This window comes from Solanum verrucosum, unplaced genomic scaffold (genome assembly GCF_900185275.1).
Source record: "Solanum verrucosum unplaced genomic scaffold, falcon-dt-bn FXZP01000009.1, whole genome shotgun sequence".
NCBI classification, from domain to species: Eukaryota; Viridiplantae; Streptophyta; class Magnoliopsida; order Solanales; family Solanaceae; genus Solanum; species Solanum verrucosum.
Genome location: NW_026020231.1, coordinates 607,870 through 629,095, shown reverse-complemented (window position 1 = coordinate 629,095; position 21,226 = coordinate 607,870). Strand labels below are relative to the sequence as shown.

Below are 21,226 nucleotides of genomic sequence, written 5' to 3'. Positions count from 1 at the left end.
GTTTTAAATGAGCTTGAAAAATCATATTCCAACTCTACCCCAATAACGGGTTAAGTTGGGCCGGCCCCATGGGCTAAGCCCGTTTTGACGGCTCTAATTTTGAATATTATTTATTAAAAATAATATCAGTTAGTTAGTGGATATGCATATATTTGTCATTCGTCATATTTTTTTGATATATTTGTCTCTACCATCCAACTTTAGGTACATATTCACCCTTGGACGGTTAAATCTTATGTCCCCACTTTTATTATCCTATGTAGCATGCCTACGTGGATATGCATATTTATTTCACTTAATATTTCCTTTTAATTTGATATTATATGCAACCAAAGTATTAATTATACCCACCTATCCAACCCATCAAATCCAACTCCTAATTATATATTTTTCATTGTCAATTTCCTAAGAGAACCACGAAACTTTGACATAGAGAGTTATGGAATCTCATCCACAAGAAGTTGTGCTTAATTTGCTACTTTATTTGTGTGTGTCGACATAGTGCTAAAGTGTGTTGAAAGAGTGTTGTTTGGGTACTTAAAACAGTGCTTAATTTTTGCTGCATTTTGTGTGGTTACTGGTTAGTTATTTGTGCTAAAAATGGTCAAATGACGATGAAAATAAATTAATGTGTAATTAATGTTGATGTGACCAACTTGCTGCTACATTTTGTGTTGAAATGTCTCTACAAGAAATTCTGAAACTGAGCTTTAAATTTGCTAAAATACAGCTAAAAAATAATCTGAAATACGGCCCATGATCTCTTCCTCTATCAAAGTCTCGTGATTTTCTCGTGAAAGAGTGATGATTAATTAAGAGTTAGTTTTGATGGGTTAGATGAGTGGGCATAATTAATATTTTGGTTGAATATATTTATCCACGTAGGCATGCCACATAGTATAATTAAAGTGGGAACATGAGACTTAATTTCAAGGGTAAATATGTACTTAAAGTTGGATGATAGGGGCAAATATATCAAAAAAGTATGACGAAGGGCAAATATGTCACTTTTCTAAAAGTACAAGGACAAATATGACCATTTTCCGAAAAAACGAAAACATGGCGAGTTAAAGTTAGGAATGCGGAAGAGGACTAGCTGACGCAGTGATAGTGCATGTTTGTTGATGTTATTTATGGTAAGAAAAGTAAGGTTAATTTGTGTAAGAGTAAAAGATATGTTATAATTCATAAATAATGTTATATAATATATTATTTATATAAATTGCCCAAAAAAAGTATGTGGGGCAAGTTCATGTGGAACGAGTCTATGCAGGATGGGGTGGAGCAGGTTAAAAATGAAAAAAAAAATGTTATTCGGAGCAAGACAGAGCGAATTAAAAATTTTACGTGTTAGCCTCAACCCGCCCCGCCCCACACGGCCCCGTTGCCATAAGATAGATGCCGAGGGTCTTTGATTTAGGTCCAAAAAATTTGAGACTCCAATTTTAATTGACAATGAATTTTCTGATTTTATTTTGGTTTAAATAATAAAAAATAACATTAAAGTTGTTTTAAAATGGCTTTACTTTTATATTAGATAGTAATATTTTAAAATTTTGAATCAAACTAATCACATTTTTATATTAATAAATAATTTTTTTTATAATATTATCCAATACATTGTATTACAAACAAATGGTAAACATCCTATTAATTTGAATTAATTCTATTAATATAAATATTAGTAATAATATTATTACATGAAGTTAAAAGATTTAATATTTTAAGATACTACACTATAAGCAAAAAGTAAGAAAAAACATAGTTTTCTTATTGAAATTTTACTTTAGATTATTAATTTTAATTTGTTAAATCTCTATTAACATCGATTAATAATAATTGATCAAAATGGTAACACTTGTTTGAATAAAACTTGTTGTGGGGAGTCCTTAGTCAAACGGTTGATTCTTGATAAATAAATCTTTATTTTGTAGGTGAACTCAAACTAGAAACAAGTCCATAGGTTGAAAATTGTTGGCTCACGACTTGAATTGTATTATTGAAAAGTAAAAATCCACTACAATCTAAATATTGCAAAGCAAAAAAAAGTTTTATTGAAACATGCATTAGAAAGTAGCTTCCTACTACGACTCTGACCGAGGAAGAAGAATTTCGAGGGTACGCTTTCATGTTCTCCCTTATTGAAACATGCATTAGTTTTGTTAGGGGCTTCAAACCCACAACTTTAAGGTGAAAAGTATTGATAAAATGGTTTAAAACTCTCTCATTCTATATCCGAAATTTCAACTACACACTCCAACTTTACGGTGTCCTATTACCACTACACATTTTAAAAGTGAAATATATTCCCCTTAGAAAGTCATACCCAGATTTGTATTGAGGAGTGATATGCTACTGCCACATCACCTCACCTTTTTTAATATAAAAAAATAATTCTTTTTCTTTATTCTACAGTCATAGCATATGCTAAATTATTTTTCATGGATTTTCTTCTAAATTCCTCTCAATTCAATCTTCGAAATTCTCTATTTTTGTATAATCTTATGTTTTTCCTCTTTTGATTGATGAAATTTTCAACCAAAATCATTAACAATTCAATGTCCAAAAATTATTTTTTATCAATTTTAGGGCTTAAGTTTTTAGCTATAGTTAGTTTAATAGGAATGTTGAAAAATGAAGATTTAGTATTATTTTGTATAATATAATGTTCATTGTAGATTTGATGACAAAATCTTTATAGATCTGAAAAAAAAGATAAAAAAATGCATTTGACTTGTAAATTTTGTGTTTGAGCTTGAATTTGCATCTCCTATCTTGGAGCTATGAAAACAGAGTTTGTGGTGATTAGTGATTTAAGTGGTGGTTTACATCAGAACTGATTGTTGATGAGTTTGTTCTCACATGGTGGAATAACAGAGATTATTTCCGGTGGATTTTTAGTAAAGTTACTGTGAGAAGTGTGTGAACCGAAAATGAGAGGGAGTCTTAATGATGGAAGAACTATGGGGGCGGAGACCTGGTAGTGGAGGAGTCAAGCTCACCTGGTGGATCAAAGAAGCCATCACCGTCAGTGTTGTTGCCGGTCTCTTAAAGAGAAAGATGAATGAAGACATAAAAAGTAACAAATAAATAAAAGGAAACATAAATTTTTTTTAAAAAAAAGCAAAAAATAATAAAATAAGGAAAATATTAAAGTTTTAATTAGTTTTTTGTCTTAAGAGAGTGAACTACACCTTCTTTGTCTCCTCGGCATTTAGAGAGCAAATAATTTTGCTTTAAAATAGTTTACGGGGTGATAGGACTCCCATTTCATATAAGTGTGTAGTTGGGATTTCAAATATAAGTGTATAGTTGGGATTTCGGATATAGATTGGAGGTTTTTAGACCATTTTCTCAAAAGTATTTCCACAAACTCTTCCTTAGTTCCTTACCACTAAGCCATCAATTAGTTTTGTTAGGAGTTTCACAAGTTTATATATATATATATAATTTTCTAATACGAATACAACGTCTAAAAAAAGCTATTGAATTGATCCGAACCCCACTTAGCTCCGCCCCTGACGACAGCGAATAATCTTTTTTATATTCACCACCTTTGCTAATATTATATTTATATACTTAGTTTTTGGACATTTCAATCGGATTAGGCTGTTGTGTTGCTTCTTGAATTTTTTTCTTTCAACAAATGTGTCTGGAGTTCCGTAGGATCCAGTATTTCATAAGATTTTTCTCTAACACATACATATCATATTAATGGTAGAATTATAACACACTCATCATTTCTTTTGTTTGTCATAATCGATAAATACACAACGATTAACCCTTTGATCAAAGTTATTGTGGACATAATCTGATACGAACACATAACACACATCCAAATTAATCGATCCGTTTGTTAACTCATTTAAGTATAAACAATTTTTTTATAAAGACAATTATTTATAATTAAAATAAGGTGAAGTAGGAGCACAAGATTAAGTCCAATAGTGAAATGGGCCACCACGTATAGACTTTAAGAAAATTCAAAGAACTTGGCGTAGGAAGGTTCACTTGATTCTTGAATGATATACATTGAACTCCATCCTTCCATACTCTAAAAAACAAATTAAAATCCACCGACTCCCAATTTTTAAAATACAAAAATCATAACATGTAACCCATATATAGCCTCCCAAATCCAAATTATAGAGTGACTCATCTCTCTCTCTTCAACAGTTCTCTCATCACCGAGACACCAATTTTTCTCTCTTTCTATTTTTATCTCCTTTCTTTTTCGTTTCTTGTAATAATTACACCAAAAACATATATATATATATATATATATATATAACCCAAAAATAATGAACAAAAGAGGAAAACAAATAATGTCAAGGCTTCACGTTGATCAACTTGACCAATTAAGGAATATATTTTCAAGATTTGACATGGACAATGATGGTAGCCTTACTCATTTAGAGTTCGCCGCACTATTACGTTCATTAGGGTTAAAGCCCAATGGGGACCAAATCCATGTTCTATTAGCCAAAATGGATTCTAATGGAAATGGGTCTGTGGAATTTGATGAACTTGTCAATGCAATTACGCCTGATTTTATTAATGGAGAAGTTTTGGTAAATAAGGGACAGCTTTTGGAAGTTTTTCGATCGTTTGATCGCGATGGAAATGGGTACATTACGTTGGCGAAGCTGGCAGGATCAATGGCTAAAATGGGTCAGCCATTGTCGTATCGCGAACTAACTGAGATGATCAAAGAGGCTGATGTTGATGGAGATGGTGTTATTAGTTTTAATGAATTTGCAACTGTAATGGCTAGGTCTGCCGCAGAATTTCTTGGAGTTCCTATTTTATAGTCTTATGAACTAAGGTCGATTTGTTCATTACTCCATTATTTTTATCAATCAATCAGCTCAGCTGTACAAATATCATAATTTTCTGCATATCAATGTATATTTTAGACTTTGTTTTCCTTTCCCTCAAATTTCACAAAACTTCCTGCGTAGAGCAGTCAGCTTATCCAATTCACAGGGCAACAGGGGATCATCTTCGGACTCCGATTACTTCAATCTTCATCATCTTGCTAACGCAAATATAAGATACAAAATTTGGTGACTAACTTCCGATTACTGGAAACCCCACCAAGGCTTTCCAATTAAAATAATCAAGTCAGTTTCACAGTTCATTACCCACCAATAGGAGTATACAATCACAGCAGGTGAGATAAATTATTAGAAAATGATAACAGGTTGTCATGTTATAGACTCCAGCCTAAGGTCAATCATTATACTATCTTATTGCCTATTTAGTCAAAAAAAAAAAAATCATTGTACTTTCTTGTAACGCATCAAGTTGGAAATCAGATGGATTACTCCATAATCATCATTCCAAAGGCTCTTTTCATTTAAAAGGATAGAAAATGCAGGCATCAGCTAAACAATCTAAACTTCAAATTGCATAAAGGAAAATCACATACATTTGATATTTCCAGTGCGGGATTTCCTTAAAGGAAAAGGAGTATTGAAAAAATGAACAGATAAACCAATCTTAAATCGTGTATTAAATAGGGAATCACATACAAACATACATAACAAATTCCCAAGACCTCATAAAGAAATTAGCTGGAATGCTTCGACATAAAATATTTTTTTAACGTAAAGCATGAAACAAAAATAAGACCAGCCATACCATTATCCAACTGCTACAATCAAAAGCTTGATCAGTGGAATAAGCTGGAAAACAGACCGAACCAATATCATATCTTGCAAGTCAAAAGGATGTTCCTAGTGAGAACTTCAGAATCCAGCCTCTTGCACCCATAGATTGACCAAAGAGAAAGAGCTCTACGCATAGCACTCAAAAGGGCACTATAGTAGTAAAACCAAGAAGCATGAACTGTTCCAGCAGTAACTAACCATTTATCTGAGACATCATAGATATTCAATCAGCAGTAGTTTCAAGTAACTCCTTAGATCCATTTCAAATAGGTCATGTATTAGAAATGTTTCAGTCCTTGTATTTACGCTTCTCTCTCTTGGCTTCTCTGTGGTCTTTTTCTGAACCATGACGGGAATGTCTACTAGGACTTCGTGAGTCTCTCCTTCTATGCTTATGGTGCTTTGAGTGCCTTTTACTACTACTACTCTTCTCCTGAGATGATTTTTTCTTCCTTGACCTTGAACGACGGTCTTTGTAACCCTCGGATGAATCAGAAGAAGCATCTAGACTGCTGCTTCTGTGAGGCCGCTTTCGCTTGCTATCGGTTTCATTCTCTGATGAACTGCTGTTCTTATTTCGGTACTGATCTCCTTTTGCTTTTGCATGTATTCTACCTTCCGCTTCAAACTTATTCTTATCAATACCATTCCTGTAGCTTTCAGTTTCAGTTCCTCTGCCACCGTTTTTCCGAGAGTTCATATCCACAGTTCCTTCTCTAGAAAATATACCTTGTTGAGAGATGTTCTGATTATTATTTCCTACTGCCAATATCGGATCTTGGTTAATGCTCTTTGCTCTCACATCTAACGAAACATTGTCCTTTTTAGCTGGATTACTTGTTTTGTTATCTGGGAGAGGCATATCGGTGGGAACCTCCAAACCTAGTTCTTTACCCAATGACTCCAAAAAGTCACCAGCTATTAATCGATTTAAAGTTGTATTAACAGCTTCAACCTTCGTTTGTGAATCCTCTGTGACATCCTGATTGCTAGTTTCCGCTTCATCATCCGAATCATCAGAGAAAATAGCCTACAGATGAATATTAACCAATACAAAAGTTGTAAGCTTTTATGCAAATAAAGCATAGCACATTAGAGAAATGAATTCATACTACTCTTTCATCAACAGATTGTTCTTAGAATATCTATCGAACAGCAGAAACCCATCCAACTGCCACAACAGGGAACAAGAAAACAGAAGTGAAGAAAAAAATTATCTCCTTGAAACAACACTAATACAGTTGCATATTCAACTACTTTTTCAAATAGTTAACATCAATAAAAACTATCCCTCAATAGGTGGTGTGATGGCCTCTCAGGTGAGGCACTAAGAAACTAAACCAACTAACCCTAACACTAACTCAGGTAATGAGGTTATCCAAATTGATACATAAAAACAGGGAGGAATTCCATGGAAAAATGGAAAATCAGAAAGTAACAAACCACTGCCACTGCACCCATCCATGAACTACAAATAGGGAAGGAAATAACCCACCCCATCTATACATCAACCAAAAAGAATAAGAGAAGAAACCTTCCACATATCTATCCCTTTTGACCTCCGTAAAAATACCAAGAGAGAAGAAACCTTCCACACATCTGTCCCTTTTGACCTCCGTAAAAATACCAAGTAATCTAATGCACTAGTTTGTAACCTTGACGTGACAAAGAACAATTAGAAGCAACACATAATAGAGATACTATTGCTGTCCTTGATACAAAAAGTGATCAATTAGAACAAAGATGGAGTAGCAAAATCTATATTATGAACATGATGGTCCAAATAAGAGAGAACTTAGAAAGAACACTCTCCTCTAATAAGGAACTGTATACTTTAACAACTGATTTGAACAATAAGAGACTAAATACCTTGTACAAATCAACAGGCCTTTCAATATTTTCAGGTTCTGCATCAACCTCAATTTCCTGGTCAGCTATTTCTTTTCCTTTTTCTATACGGCCTTCCTGGAGAGAGAATTGGCTTCTACCCCCAGAAACATCATCCTCAAGCTTTGGAGCTTTGACAGACTCAGGCAAATATATAAGTGAGTCCAATTTGCTCCTTGCGCGTGGAGCTGGGGGTGGCTGCATAAATACAAGATGGAGCTCCGTCAACCTTGACGGATATGCAACAGAAGCAAAGAGAAATGACTGAAGAAATGCATTAATGAACTTCAAAATTAGATAAATACGATTCACCTATTTATATATGTCAAACACACTACATGTAACAAGGACAATATCCAATTTAAGAACTTAACGCTTATAATTTGTACATGTGAGGAGTAGCCTCCTGTCTCTAATTTCTTTTTTGGTATACCCATCAGACCCTTGTTTATATAGATGATTGGGTGACTTTTGTAGAGAACCATATTGTGGTTTAGGTTTCTCTACATTTTGGTATACTACTTGCATATGGGACCTTCAAATTATTTACCTTATCAAAAAAAAAAAAGAGAACGGCAAACACTAATACTAACAATTAACAATGTAACAGGCCACTCAAACTCAAGGAAGGATCCCAAAATTGAATCTGCTTATTCAACCACAGCAACAATGTTAAAACACTTGAGAGAATAGTAAATTGGCCATACAGAAAACTTGTCAGACAAAGGCAGGAAGAGTCTCCAAAAGAATGGCAGGACTACAGGCTAAAGAGAGGCATCATGCTGCCAGAACGGTCCAAGAGAAAACAGGCAGAGTCCTGTCTAAATTGTCATAGGAAAAAGGCATCGTCCTGCCAAATAATTCACTTAAAATAGGACTAACGCTGCTGCCAGTCACAATTCACTAGAAGAAACATGCATAACAAAACTGAACAGAAACTTTGACTGGTAGACAAAAGCTACTTATGTTTCTACCAAAATCATAGATTTTTTACACCACATGAGACAATTACTAACAGGACAATAACTAGCTTAAGAACTCAACACATCTTACATTCTACACCAATGCTTAACACTCTAGCAGAAGAGCTAACCCAAGCTAAGTGACAAACAAGCGTCAAGAGAATTCGAAACTAACATCTCAAGGTTCTAGAAAACCATGAAATTCCAAAATTTCCTGATTTGTTGCCTGTCAGGGTATACTCTTGTTCCTTCACTCCCCCCCCCCCCCCCCCCCCCCTAAACAACTCTTTTCTATTTAATTTTCACTCACATTACCTAATTGTACTAGTTGTATTATTGTAGTTCAGGTTTTTGATATTTCTCAGTGTTTATTATTGTTTACAATAATTAGTATGTTGTTTAGTGTGTTTCCATTACGCACTATTTTGTTGTTGCTTGCTTTATTTTCTTCATTGTCTCCTTCTTTGTATGAGGGTCTTTCGGCAACAACCTCTCTACCTCCATGAGGTATTGGTAAAGTCTGCACACATTCTACCCACCCAAACCCCACGTGTGAGATTTCACTAGGTATGTTGTTGTTGTGTCACTCATATTACTGATTACTCATATTACTGATTTTTTGTTACCATATTCTCTCCCTTAAAACTGTTTTAAGATTTACAATGGTGATGATATCTCCTTCCCTAACCTAGTCCCCTGGTGCCACTTCAAACGTTGGCTCTAAAATTTTACTCTTCCCTGTTAAAACTCTACAGTCAAAAAGCATCTGCAAGGAGAGCTAAGAAAGTGTTAGTGGTGCAGTTGATTGTTGGAGAAATTCACATACTTCAACAGGCAACACTTTGTCACTCATTCTTCGCCTCAGCCTTCGATTTCATACTAAAAGCCTGAAAACTCAAGAGAGAAAAAGGAGAACTTTGAAAACCCATTGGGCACTAGCCAGCTTGCATGCAAAGAAGGTGACAAGTTAGACATGCTGAAATGTATCATAATGACAGACTGGATGGCTGCTGATTCCAATAGAACCATTTCTATTGGTCATCCCCAACTATGTTTGAATTGCACTCTACTAACATTCTGCAACACACCTGTAACCCCCAACCACCCACAATCCAACCAAATCTCTCTCCGTCCCTCAAGCACATCATCTTAAGATCCAACCTTCAAGGTTGACACCACCCATCGATCTCCATCATTCCAAATCACCCGGTGCAAACTTGCCTGCCCTTATGTGTTCTCTTTCTCCCTTCTAACCAACTAAGAACCAAATTGTCATGGTTTTTGAAGGAGGATCTTGTGCCATTCCTTTCAATCTGGCAAAGTAGATCACCATAGACAAGAAAAAGTGATAAATTTGAAGCATAAATATGACACAAATATAGAAAAAGTGTAACATCTCATGTCTGCTGCTGCTTATAACATGATTCAACAATCCTTTGGAGTGTGAATCATCACTAAGCAGAAAATGTGACTGATATTGCTTGTATCTCTGAAGCATCTAGCAGCCGCAGTAGAAAATTTGATTCTAATAGCTAAGGCCCCCCTCATCCCTATCCCCCCCACCCCCAATTGAATAAGTCTTGGATTTATCCTGGATCAACAAATCTAGGTACATGCTATTTCGTTGAATTGTGTGTTAACATCTGACAGTTTACTATACTTTCGACGAACAATGAGACTTCTTTCTTGCTACCCGTCCGACGGGTAGACCCAATAGAATAAGAGGCTTGACCTAGAGCTCTTCTCTTCCCCCCAGAAAAAAAATCAGATGATGCATTCAATAAAATGGCAATTTCTAACTTTTGTAAAGGTACCCTTTGGATCTAAGTTATGGTATTTTTCAGCAGTACGTGCCATCCAATTCAAGTTGGAGCAGGACAGTGACAGTCGGGATGTACGCTGTGGAGGTCAGGTGGTAAGAGGTAGCAGTGCCTGATGACAAAGGATTATTATAGTGTATTTCTATTTTGACGTCTTAGATGAAAATTTCAGTGTAATCGTGTATTTCCCATCACTTTCTCATCATTCTCGGTGAAAGAATGCCATGTCAAAGCCTAAAATCAGATCCCATAGAAGAAAGCAATTAAGAGGTACTGAAAGCAAATATAGAAATAAGGCATTTTGGAAGAAGAAGAATAAGTTTTAGGAAAAAGGTTACAAGGTAAATTTCCTGTGGAAAATATATGACTTCCTTGTTTCTTACCGGATCCATCAAAGGGAATGATTTTACTAGGAAGCAACTTTCTAGGGAGAACGAGGAGACACCTTCATTTTCCTAGATTTATTAAGTACAGAGGTATATCATAATATAAAGCCTAAATTCATTCAGTTCGTTAAATTCCAGTGACTAACCTAATACTGTTTGGATCACTTAGAGAAGAAATTAGAAAATTCCTACATTCTAGAATGTCTATTACAATGACATTTAAAAAAAAAAAAAAAAAGAGAGAGAAACCTGCTCACAATCACATCTCTCTCAACTGTCCTTTCAATTAACAGAAGCCCAACTGAATTCTCATAAAAACAAGAAGTCAATGACTTCAACAGCTGCAACTTCTCCACGAGATAGTAGAAGGCTTGAGTTTGATAGAAATATAGAAGTATGATTTGGCAGATTGACACATAACAATCATGAAATATACAGTACTTGTTGGTACCTTGCCCATATAAGGGTCAATAAGATCAAAGCGCTTGCACAGAATAGATGAAGGTCTCCACTGAAACTCCTCCCGTTTTGGGTACATACTTGTTGCCGCTAAGCCATCATCTTGACCAAATTTAGCTAGCTGCAAAACAGCAGTTAGAAAACAGGACGAAACTGCCAACTTATGAATGTTCACTCAGGAGTTGGATAATGTACATACCTCTGCTGCTCCAGAAGTGAATTGCAATCCTGCAGTAGCTAACGTACTTGAGAACAACTCACTAGGTGGAACACTTTCTTTTCCATGGTTTCCTTTATTTATCGTCTCAGCTACAGACTCAAATTCTAATCTTTCGCGAGCACGGGCAGCTTCAGACATATTACTTGCTCCACTACCGTCTTTAGGGCGAAGACCACCATGATATTTCTCCTTCAGAAACTGCTCAAACCTTTCCTGCTTAGCAGGATCATCTTGAAAAGGTTTTGCAGATTCAAGAAGTTCATTCTGGAGACAGAAGTTCAGAATCAACAAAGACCAAAAACAAATTGCAACATATGATGGCAAAAACTAATTAAAGTATACCTTTCTAACCTCTAAAGCATTTTTAAGACCTTAAACACTAATTAGCTAGTTACTCAGCACCAAATCTGAACACAGCTCGATATAAGAACAAGAAAACTTTCAACTAGGAGAAAGAGTGGCCAATTTTGGTACTAAAAATTGAGCCAAACAATTAAAGCCCAAAAGGAAAAAAAGAACTGGCTCCCATTCATGAACACCAGAAACATCAAGCAGTAAGACACTACCAGGACTAACCCCTACCAAAGTTGACTTAACGAGGTGCCAACTTAGCACATGATACATCCTAAAATTTATTCAGCCTAAAATGAATATCAAGCTCGACTTAAAGTTACTGAGTACTAAACTACTTACAATTGACACAGGTTTGGTGAATGTATCTGAAAGATTGGACGTTAAATTGATTGCATCAGCAGATATACCAGAGGAATTTGCAGCTCTCAAGCTTCTTTCAATAGGCTTCTCCCCTAAAATCTGGCCACGGCTTTCTGCTGTCATCTTCTGCACTTTCTGAGACATTTTTGTATCCCACTGTTGTTTGCCTTGATCATTACGTTTATGTCTCTCCTCCCAAAGTTTCCTTGAGTAATATTCATGACCTTTTCCTCCATTCAGGAAACCAAATAGAGGGTTGAACTGATTTTTTTCTCTGGAAAGATCCTCAAGTAATTTACCAGAACGAGCTACTAATGTTGCCAACCCTTCAATCAATATTCTAAGATTATTATCCTCCGGGGGAGGAACAACAGGAGGAGGAAGACTAGGAGCTTTGCTATCAGATTCAAGGGGAGCTGCAAACTTATGATGGGGAACAAAATTCTGTGGTATCACTGGAGAATCGAATCTGTTAACATAGTAGAATAAATTGAGTTAGAGTGAAAATGAAATCAAAGTTAATGTTTTTATCATATACAACCATACACCTAAAAAGAACCAATTTCTAGAACACACGAAACAAACTTTATTCTACATGCAGTAGAAGCACGTACTAGTTACCTCATAATTCCTTGATCACATCTAGAAAAATGGCAGTTCTAAAGTAGATGCAGCTAAGGAGAAGCATTCATCAAATCCTTGATGACCCTTATCGTAGAGCCAAAAGACATTTGTGGAAAAACCAAAAGGGTGTTAGGAATTTTATAAAGATTTATCTTATCAGTGAATTATAACTTCCCCTCTAGGCAATACTGTCTTTTGGTGCTGAAGCAGCAAGGATTCCTACATTTCTGACATATAAACATCTGGCCTTTACCATGCTTACAGGTCTCTCATCTTAAAAATGCACCTTAGGTTTGATTAGCTCAATTACATCCAATGAAAGGTGTACAAAACATTCTCCCTTTTTTTAAAAATAATGGTGGCGTTTGGCCAGCTTGAGCATACCTCGACTATTCCACCAGCTACTAATGCAAATACTAGCAACTTTGTCCACTAACGCTTAGGCAAATGGGAAGAAATCACTTTCGCTGAGATTGAACCATGGTCTCCAAGGTTTCGTCGCATCATTGATTAATAGGTCACACCCTTGGGTGTACGTACAAAGCATTCTAGAGAAGTCTCATTTTCATCAAATAGGCGGGGTTCTAATTCAGAGCATGCATCTTCATCCCTTATAAAAAAAATAAAAGGCATCCTCATCCATAATGGAACTACCAAGACACTTTTTTTTTATGGCCTGCCGTGGTGTCATGGCCAACTTTCGAGACTTGTAGCACATCTTCAGTTTTCTGCTCAACATCCCTGTTTAATGCATTCCTCCCTCAGGACTTGTTTATCTGCATGGTCTAGTGCTAGAATTGACAAATCCAGACAGAAAACAGGGGTTGTAGCTATAGACTTCTATACCTAGGCCACATATGGTTTTTTATTTACCAGACTTCATTGCTCTAAAGCAGGTGCAGTGACAAAAGCATATGGTGAAAAATGGAAAAGATCTACCAACAGCTTGTGTTACTTTCAGTAAAAGAATTAGTGTCATGAGAATACCTTTCCAGCTGATAGTCGGATTTTGAAGCAGCACTAAAACCAGGTAGAACATCATGTGCCTTCCTGTCCAACATTTTCAGATTCTCCGCCTTTGGTCTTGAAGGCTCTTCAACTTCTTCAACATAAGTCTCTTCAAAGTCATAACCTGGTGAGAAATACTAGTCAAGATAAGAAACTTTCATGCAGAACTGTTATTCCCCCTACCTCCACACCAATAACAGCTGGAAGGGGGCAATGCAAGGTTACAAGAGCAACAAAAATTAGAAGAAAAGAAGAACTCTCATATTCTGCAATTGTCTAACCTCAAACTGAATCAAAGGAGCATTTAATAGGACAACACGGAACTTTATTCATGAAAGGTATACTTGAGAGAAGGAACAAAAATACTGGTGATCCAGCATGGTCATATGAAGTTTTTGATAAATAATAAGGAGACAACGGATCCCAACGTTAAGAATATGTCGAGGCAGAGTACATAAAAAGGGAACTTTATTCATGAAAAGTATACTTGAGAGAAGGAACAAAAATACTGGTGATCCAGGATGGTCAAATGAAGTTTTTGATAATTAATGAGGAGACAACGGATCCCAACGTTAAGAAAATGTCGAAGCAAAGTACATAAAAAGGGAACTTTATAGTGTAGGTAAAGAACTAAGAAAGTCAACCATAGCATCCAACTCTAAAACAAATGTGAGTAGCTTTATCGCACCAAAGCTAAGCAAGAACATACTTTAGAGTTTAAGATTGACTACATGTCCATCTAGTATTCAAAGACACTAGCATTTCCTTCTCTCATATGATGGCAAAATGAAGCTGTAACCTCTAATTTAAGGGGACTACTACTTTCTTGAAAAGTGCAAGTAGTGAAGATGTTCTCTGCAAACACAAACCAAACTTGAGCTCCAAAAAGGGGAACAAATTGCTCCTATGAATGGACTTTCATAGAATTTGCTTGTGCATTTTGCACAAACAGAATCCCATATTGACAACATATAAATTTCAAATTCATTATGCCTCAATTATCCTATTCCATACTTTCTGCTCACCAACCCCGCTACTGCCTCCCCACTTCCCCGTGCCAGTCAATGAGAATAAACTTAGTGGTGGTGATTGGTCTAAGCATAACACAGCACCAAAATTTCTGCCGTGAACGAAAAAAAAGACACAGGGGAAAACTATGGTGTTGTCCTGATAAGAGAAGAACTAAAGAAGGAACAACAGGAATATCTGTAATCCATACTGCTAACTGATTGACTGGTACTTGTACATATAAACAAAAGGAACTGACCGGTATTTGTGTATTTATAATAATTGGATTGGATTTACAGCCAAAAGGAAAAGATATAACCTGATGCATACACATCTTCATCTTCAACATCAAGATCTTCAAGAGCCCCAACACCAAATCCAGGAGCAACTCTTCCTGCTGATAAAAGCAACCCAATTAGCTAAAGAGCCAACATTGGTAATGCAGTCTTTGAAAGAAGATGAGAATTAAGAGGTACTAAATGGAAAGCAAACTTAAATCTGAAACATGAGGGGTAAAGTTTGCAGTCTTTGAAAGAAGGTAAGAGGTACTAAATGGAAAGCAAGCTAAAATCTGAAAACATGAAGGGTAAATCTTACATTTGAAACCAAAAAGGCTGTCCTTCAAGACTCTATCTTGTTGCCCTGATTCCCTACTATTAGATAGTCGTGATCTCTTCTTTTCTGAAGAAAAAAAAGAAGCAATGCACTTATTCACAGACAATGTGTGACAGTTTAGTTACACATATTTCAATAAGGACAAGTCAGTTAACATTTTCTCTATTACTGAGACATTAAGTACCTCTGAACTCAGGAGCATTTTTGTAAGGATCATAGCCTAAACCATGCAAATCTTGCTTTGGATTAAGCAAATAAACCTAAAGAGGTAAGGAAACAAGTAGGAAAATATTAGGGAACCAGCACATTAAAGCAAAAGGATTAAACGGAGATAGAGATGGAAGTTTGTGCAAGGATACAAAATCACTATTTTTTTTTCGAAAAGAAAAAGGAAGTGCAAGCAAATGAAAAACTTCTGATCCCGTGTATAACCATGTAATTGGAATAAATGCATCAAACCCAAATGGAGAATCCCATTTTATCTTTATCGATTCTGACAGGAATATATTGGGAAAGAAAGTTTCTCGGCGTTGAATGGCATAACAGAAACTGTTCTTGGATTAACTGACCTCCACAAGCCTGTCTGCATCTTTTAAATCTTTAATTGAGTATATCTTACAATGCTGTCTATAGAGTATACCTTTTTTATTCTCCTTTAACTCTTCATGTTCTGTGGGAACAAATTATTTTACTATGAACAAGATGTCGGGCAGAAGAACTATGTCTGCCCATGTTATTAGATCAGAAAATACACCCAATTAGTTAGTATTTTGTCGACCAAATCCCTCCACATGTTCATAGAAGATGTAAGACTATTCATATAAATTAGGTCCCCCCCTACACACACATCGGAAAAAGCATAAGAGTCCATACAAAATTAGTTATTTAGGGGTAACCACAACCATTGACATTCCCTTCTCTCACCAGATAAAAGGTGAACTGAATGAATTTGAGCAATCATGCAATCAAAGGTTCACTATAGTCAACCAGGCATTGTTCTAGTTGAAAAAGAAAGAAAAACTAAAATATGTACAACATCCACTTCTCCTAAAGATAAAGGGATTTTAAAGTAACCAACAGAGTGGTTTGGTAGCAACCCACTGCATCACTCAAAAAGAGAAAGGATAGCTAAAAACCCAACAGTTCTCCACTCACACTCGCCATCCCAGTTTTATGGTCTCATAACAATAGACCAAATGAAGCACTGCCATGAAGATGAAATGCAAGTAATAAGAAGTGGAGCTGTTTACTTCCGAAAAATGAAACAGAGAAAATATAAAGCCCTAGATGACAAAGAAAAGCCTTGAAGAAATAAAGCAACAGTTCGCACCGGTGTGCTTTTAGAAAACTGGTTCCCATCATCAGTTGGTAGATCCACGATAGTGTCAGCAGCATCTTCAGCTAGCCCAGAGTCCAAAGGTTGTCCGTCCACATCAGCAAAAGAAAATGCAAGAAAAGCTTTTCTTGCCTCTCTCTTAGCATCTGCCAATTAGAAAGAGAAACATATTTATAGAATAGATTGATAGCAACAAATTCATTCATAGTTATAAAGGATGAAAACTAAATGTTTAGTTTCAAAATTCTTGAAACTTTTTTCTTAACCGATTATAAAACACTAAGAACAAAAAAATTACGCCAAGAACAAAGTCCTAAAATGATAGCTTCTAAAAGGCACACTCAATTCTCTCTGAGGGTATTTGTAGATGCCAAATATGTCCAAGAGATGTGCATGGGAAATGTTAAGGCATCATCAAATTAACTCTCAAAGATCAACGGAAATAATTCTGAGTTCAGACTTCCAGCCTAAATAGTTTTCTTGAACTAATGCAAAATGTGTCTAGTAAGGTCCATTTGTCAACTCCAAGATGTTTGCTTCTGGCACCTGTCGAGAACTGATTGGATTATATAAAATTTTCAATGTCCAACCATCTACCCAACAGTTCTACCGGAGTAAAAAAAAAATGCATTCTCTATGAACAAGGTAAAGCACTCTGCAAAACTAGTAGAAATTCAAGAATGATTTGTCCAGCCATAAAGCTTTTCTTCAACTAGTTTAAAAACTGTGTCTAATTAAGTCCATTGACAAAATTTCTTTTCTTGCCAGGTAATGCATAGTACAATAAGTCATTAACAATATCCAGCAGACTAAGCATGACATTAGGGTACATGCATACTATATAGTGAATCAGTATGTGAGCTGTTAATTGAGCGGCCACGCCTCCATCCCATTTTCTGCAGTAATGTGAGCCCTGCCCAAAAAATAAGAATAACATAGTGAGAAATTATTCTCTTCACAAAAATTGTACTTTTCAGTGTACATAGAATCAGACCAATGGACTCTGTCACTGGAAGTACCACTTCGTCCGGAACTGGTCCAGGTATAGCAGAGGGCCTGCAATACAAGCAAGATGTTCAAAGTATGAAAAGTGAAGATAAGAGAAACTAGAATAGTTGACTCATAGTTCAATAATGGAATTTAAGCATCTAAGGTTTCCTTCAATCCAGATCTACTCGAGCGATTTGCAACTAACACTAATGAAAGAAAGTAGGAAGATTAGACATACAATTAACTCAATCATGTAGAACAAGGTAGGCGGTAGGCCTGGCATGGACAGTGTAAAAAAGCACAAAAAATAAGTGCAGCTATAATCCTCGTACATCGAGAAAACTATTCTAAATGTCAACTATGTATATCAATCAGAATAATATTTGTACATCAAGAGGATTCTAAGGTTGTCTCAGGTCATGCATTTACTATCTCACCCAATTAGTGCTCACTTTATAGTCACAAGATTGTTCAGGAAGATACAAAAACAAATATCATAGTTTTTAAAGAACATGCCTTGTAGAAAAATGAGCATAAAATCCTTTCAACAGTAAAAGAAAAGATGCAGGGAACAGGGTTGCAGCTCAATTAGGTAATGATATTTAGATTATAGCAATCACATAATGCCATAAGACAAAAAGTAAAAAACAGCTAAGGTCTAAGCTACAAACTAACAATTTTATACATAAGAAGCAGCTAAGCACAATAGAACACCTCTGCTTTTGCTCCTTTTCAGCTTGTTTACGAGCAAGTTCAGCAGCAGTAAATCCAAACGTATCATACTGCATCGATGTCCCTAGACGACCCTCCATTTCCTATGATATAAAAAACCAGAGTAAGCTTCTAGGGAACAGAAATGAATATGAACGAATGATCAGTACCAGCTCAACTCGAATATGTCATTCTTAACTTCCCACATAATTTACAAAACGAACACTTTGATGAATTCACAGAACTAGAATCAGCTTGACAACAATGACTAAGAGAAAATAACAATTAAATATCAGAAAACAGGGGAACTTGAGAAAAAAGTACACTGACTTTCATGCTTCACAATAGTCATTCAAGTACCCAGTGCTCTACACTACTACTCTACTAGGACATAACCTGCTCGGGTGGTTTACTAACTAAACCACCTTAGCATCGTCATCCTCAATCAAAATGTAGAAGCAATAATCATCAAACAGTCATTCAAATATGAATTGCTTTTTTATCAGTCTGGGTTCCTCAACCGTCTATAGCGTCACAGAATATAGTACCAGCTTTTGTGTTAGTTTTGATAACAAAAATTACAGGGGAGCTCTATATAGCTTTCACAAAAATTGATCTCATCAAAATGAAAAGACAATAGCAAATGGCATCATACACCAGTGGACTTAACCATTAAATACACAGCACATGCATACGGAATCTGGCCTCATAGAAAGTAATGTTCAGTGAATGAAAGAAAAAAAAAGGCAATGCTTAATGATTGATTTAACCAATAAATTGAAGCAATAGCAATCAGCAGATACGGTGAGTGTTTCTGAGATTAGTGGCTATCACATCATGTTTTCTGCAAAAGCTCAAGTTCAACCGCAATTTCTTTTTTTATATGCTCAAGCATACTCCACAGCTCAAATAGAAGAGACAGTGTGAACTTGGAATTGTGGCTTTCGGAAAAGAAACAGCAGAGGAAAACACACTAGATGTATACTGGAGATCGTGCGTCTTTCAGGAAATATCTCTTAAAGTAAAAACTCCAACCTTGCAGGAGGAAGTAATTGATAACAAAGGTGAGTAAGCATCCTGAGAAGAGCATCTCGGATTATTTCATATTTTCTCCAACCAAAAGCTGATGTTTCGTCAGAGGATTGATTGACTTCTTTGGGCATAACTCATACAAAAAATAGTATAACATATTTATATTCTTATATCTATGAAGAAAGGAAAGGAAGAGAACATACAGCTTTCTCATCATCATCCAAGAAGTTAAAGAGAGACTGTTGTTTGACTTCAGCTCTGTTTTTCCTAGATGACGTAAATGTCTGTGGAGTCCATCCTACAACATTGATATAGATGGTTCATAAAGAATCTCAGATAAATAGGTCGAAAATAAAATTATCAAGAAAAACGTCACTGAAATGAAGCAGAACAATAAAATGGAAGTTACACTCTACCCTCTTTCGACCCAACTGTATTGTAGTATCCAGCGGAAAAACCACCAGTAAATGCCCCATGAAATCTCCTCCGTCCCTCTTCATCTGTGACCTGAGAATCAATTTCGTTAACAAGTGAAAAATTCAGATAGAAGCAGATAAAAAAAATAGCTCCCAAGGATGAAAATCTTTAATCAAGCACTCATTTCAATCTACAGGGACTGGTGCTTAATGGGCTATATGTATTAGTAGTACTAATGTTTCGTCAAAAGGTTAAAACAAATTATCAACTCTCTCATACTATCAATGTAAACTACCTTAAACTCAACAAGGACAACATGACATTGACAACCAAAAAAAAGAAAAAGGTGCTTCGCAATGTCCATCAAACGAGGCTACATTGTCATTAAAATTCTACTAATTTCACACAAGAAACGAGCAGGAGAACTTCAAGAAACTTAATCCATCATATTCTATGTCTTCTCATCTAAAACATAGGCTTCTAACTTCTAAAGAATTCAAGAAACAGTACTTTCAAGCAACTTAATCAATCATATTTGATGTCCTCTTGTCTAAAATATAGACTTCTAACTTCTAAAGAACTCAAGAAACAGTATTTTCTAACTTCTAAAGAATTCAAGAAACAGTATTTTCAAGCAACTTAATCCATCATATTCTATGTCTTATGGTCTAAAACATAGACTTCTAACTTCTAAAGAATTCAAGAAACGGTATTTTCTAACTTCTAAAGAATTCAAGAAACGGTATTTACAAGCAACTTAATCCATCATATTCTATGTCTTCTTGTCTAAAACATAAGAATTCGTATTTTCTAACTTCTAAAGAATTCAAGAAACAGTATTTTCAAGTAACTAGCAATTGGAATCATGAATCAATAATTCAAGAACATGAACCAACGGAAATTTTTCTATTTTCAGACCCGTGACATTGATTTGAAATTGTTTACCTCTTGTTTCCATGCGGGAAGAGTTCGCAACTGGCCAGAGGCCTCAGCGATGGCCTTCTTCTTGCGGCTACTGACATCCTCCTCTCGTTCTATAGGTGTTCCGTAAAACACGAAATCTTCCTCGTCGCTATCCATTTTCCTATATATCTGTTGATGCTAGCGCATTACACGGGGAGAGATTATAAACCCTAGTTTCCTTGATTTTGATAAATGTGATCGTCGATTCGAAAAATTCGCCTCTCGGAGAGCCGATATAAGCCAACGGCGTGATTTCTACCCTCTGCGGGGTTCTGGAGGTTCCCTTCTGTCGTATATATACTTGTGTTGTATATATCATTGTCATCCATTTGTTTCATAATGTATTGTATTATATTGTACTTTATTATACTATATCGTATGATAGATATAATGTTTGGCTAG

The 21,226-nt window shown here is 35.8% G+C and overlaps 2 protein-coding genes across 2 annotated transcripts; one reads left to right on the top strand and one right to left on the bottom strand.

The window, feature by feature from the left end:
• Positions 1-4,309: 4,309 nt before the first annotated feature.
• LOC125832111 (probable calcium-binding protein CML15) lies at positions 4,310-4,812 on the top strand. Its single transcript, XM_049511250.1, has one exon. It carries the CDS (start codon positions 4,326-4,328, stop codon positions 4,809-4,811), a length of 486 nt encoding a protein of 161 aa, XP_049367207.1. The 5' UTR covers positions 4,310-4,325; the 3' UTR covers position 4,812.
• Positions 4,813-5,388: 576 nt separating this feature from the next.
• LOC125832078 (G patch domain-containing protein TGH) lies at positions 5,389-21,103 on the bottom strand. The gene is made up of 16 exons (XM_049511213.1): positions 20,807-21,103; positions 19,861-19,951; positions 19,648-19,742; positions 18,416-18,516; positions 17,706-17,767; positions 17,550-17,624; positions 16,706-16,857; positions 15,560-15,635; positions 15,358-15,441; positions 15,080-15,157; positions 13,732-13,876; positions 12,100-12,589; positions 11,386-11,670; positions 11,179-11,307; positions 7,542-7,757; positions 5,389-6,702 (listed from the first exon to the last, which is right to left on the bottom strand). Exons 1-16 carry the CDS (start codon positions 20,939-20,941, stop codon positions 5,962-5,964), a joined length of 2,955 nt encoding a protein of 984 aa, XP_049367170.1. The 5' UTR covers positions 20,942-21,103; the 3' UTR covers positions 5,389-5,961.
• Between the last annotated feature and the right edge of the window lie 123 nt (positions 21,104-21,226).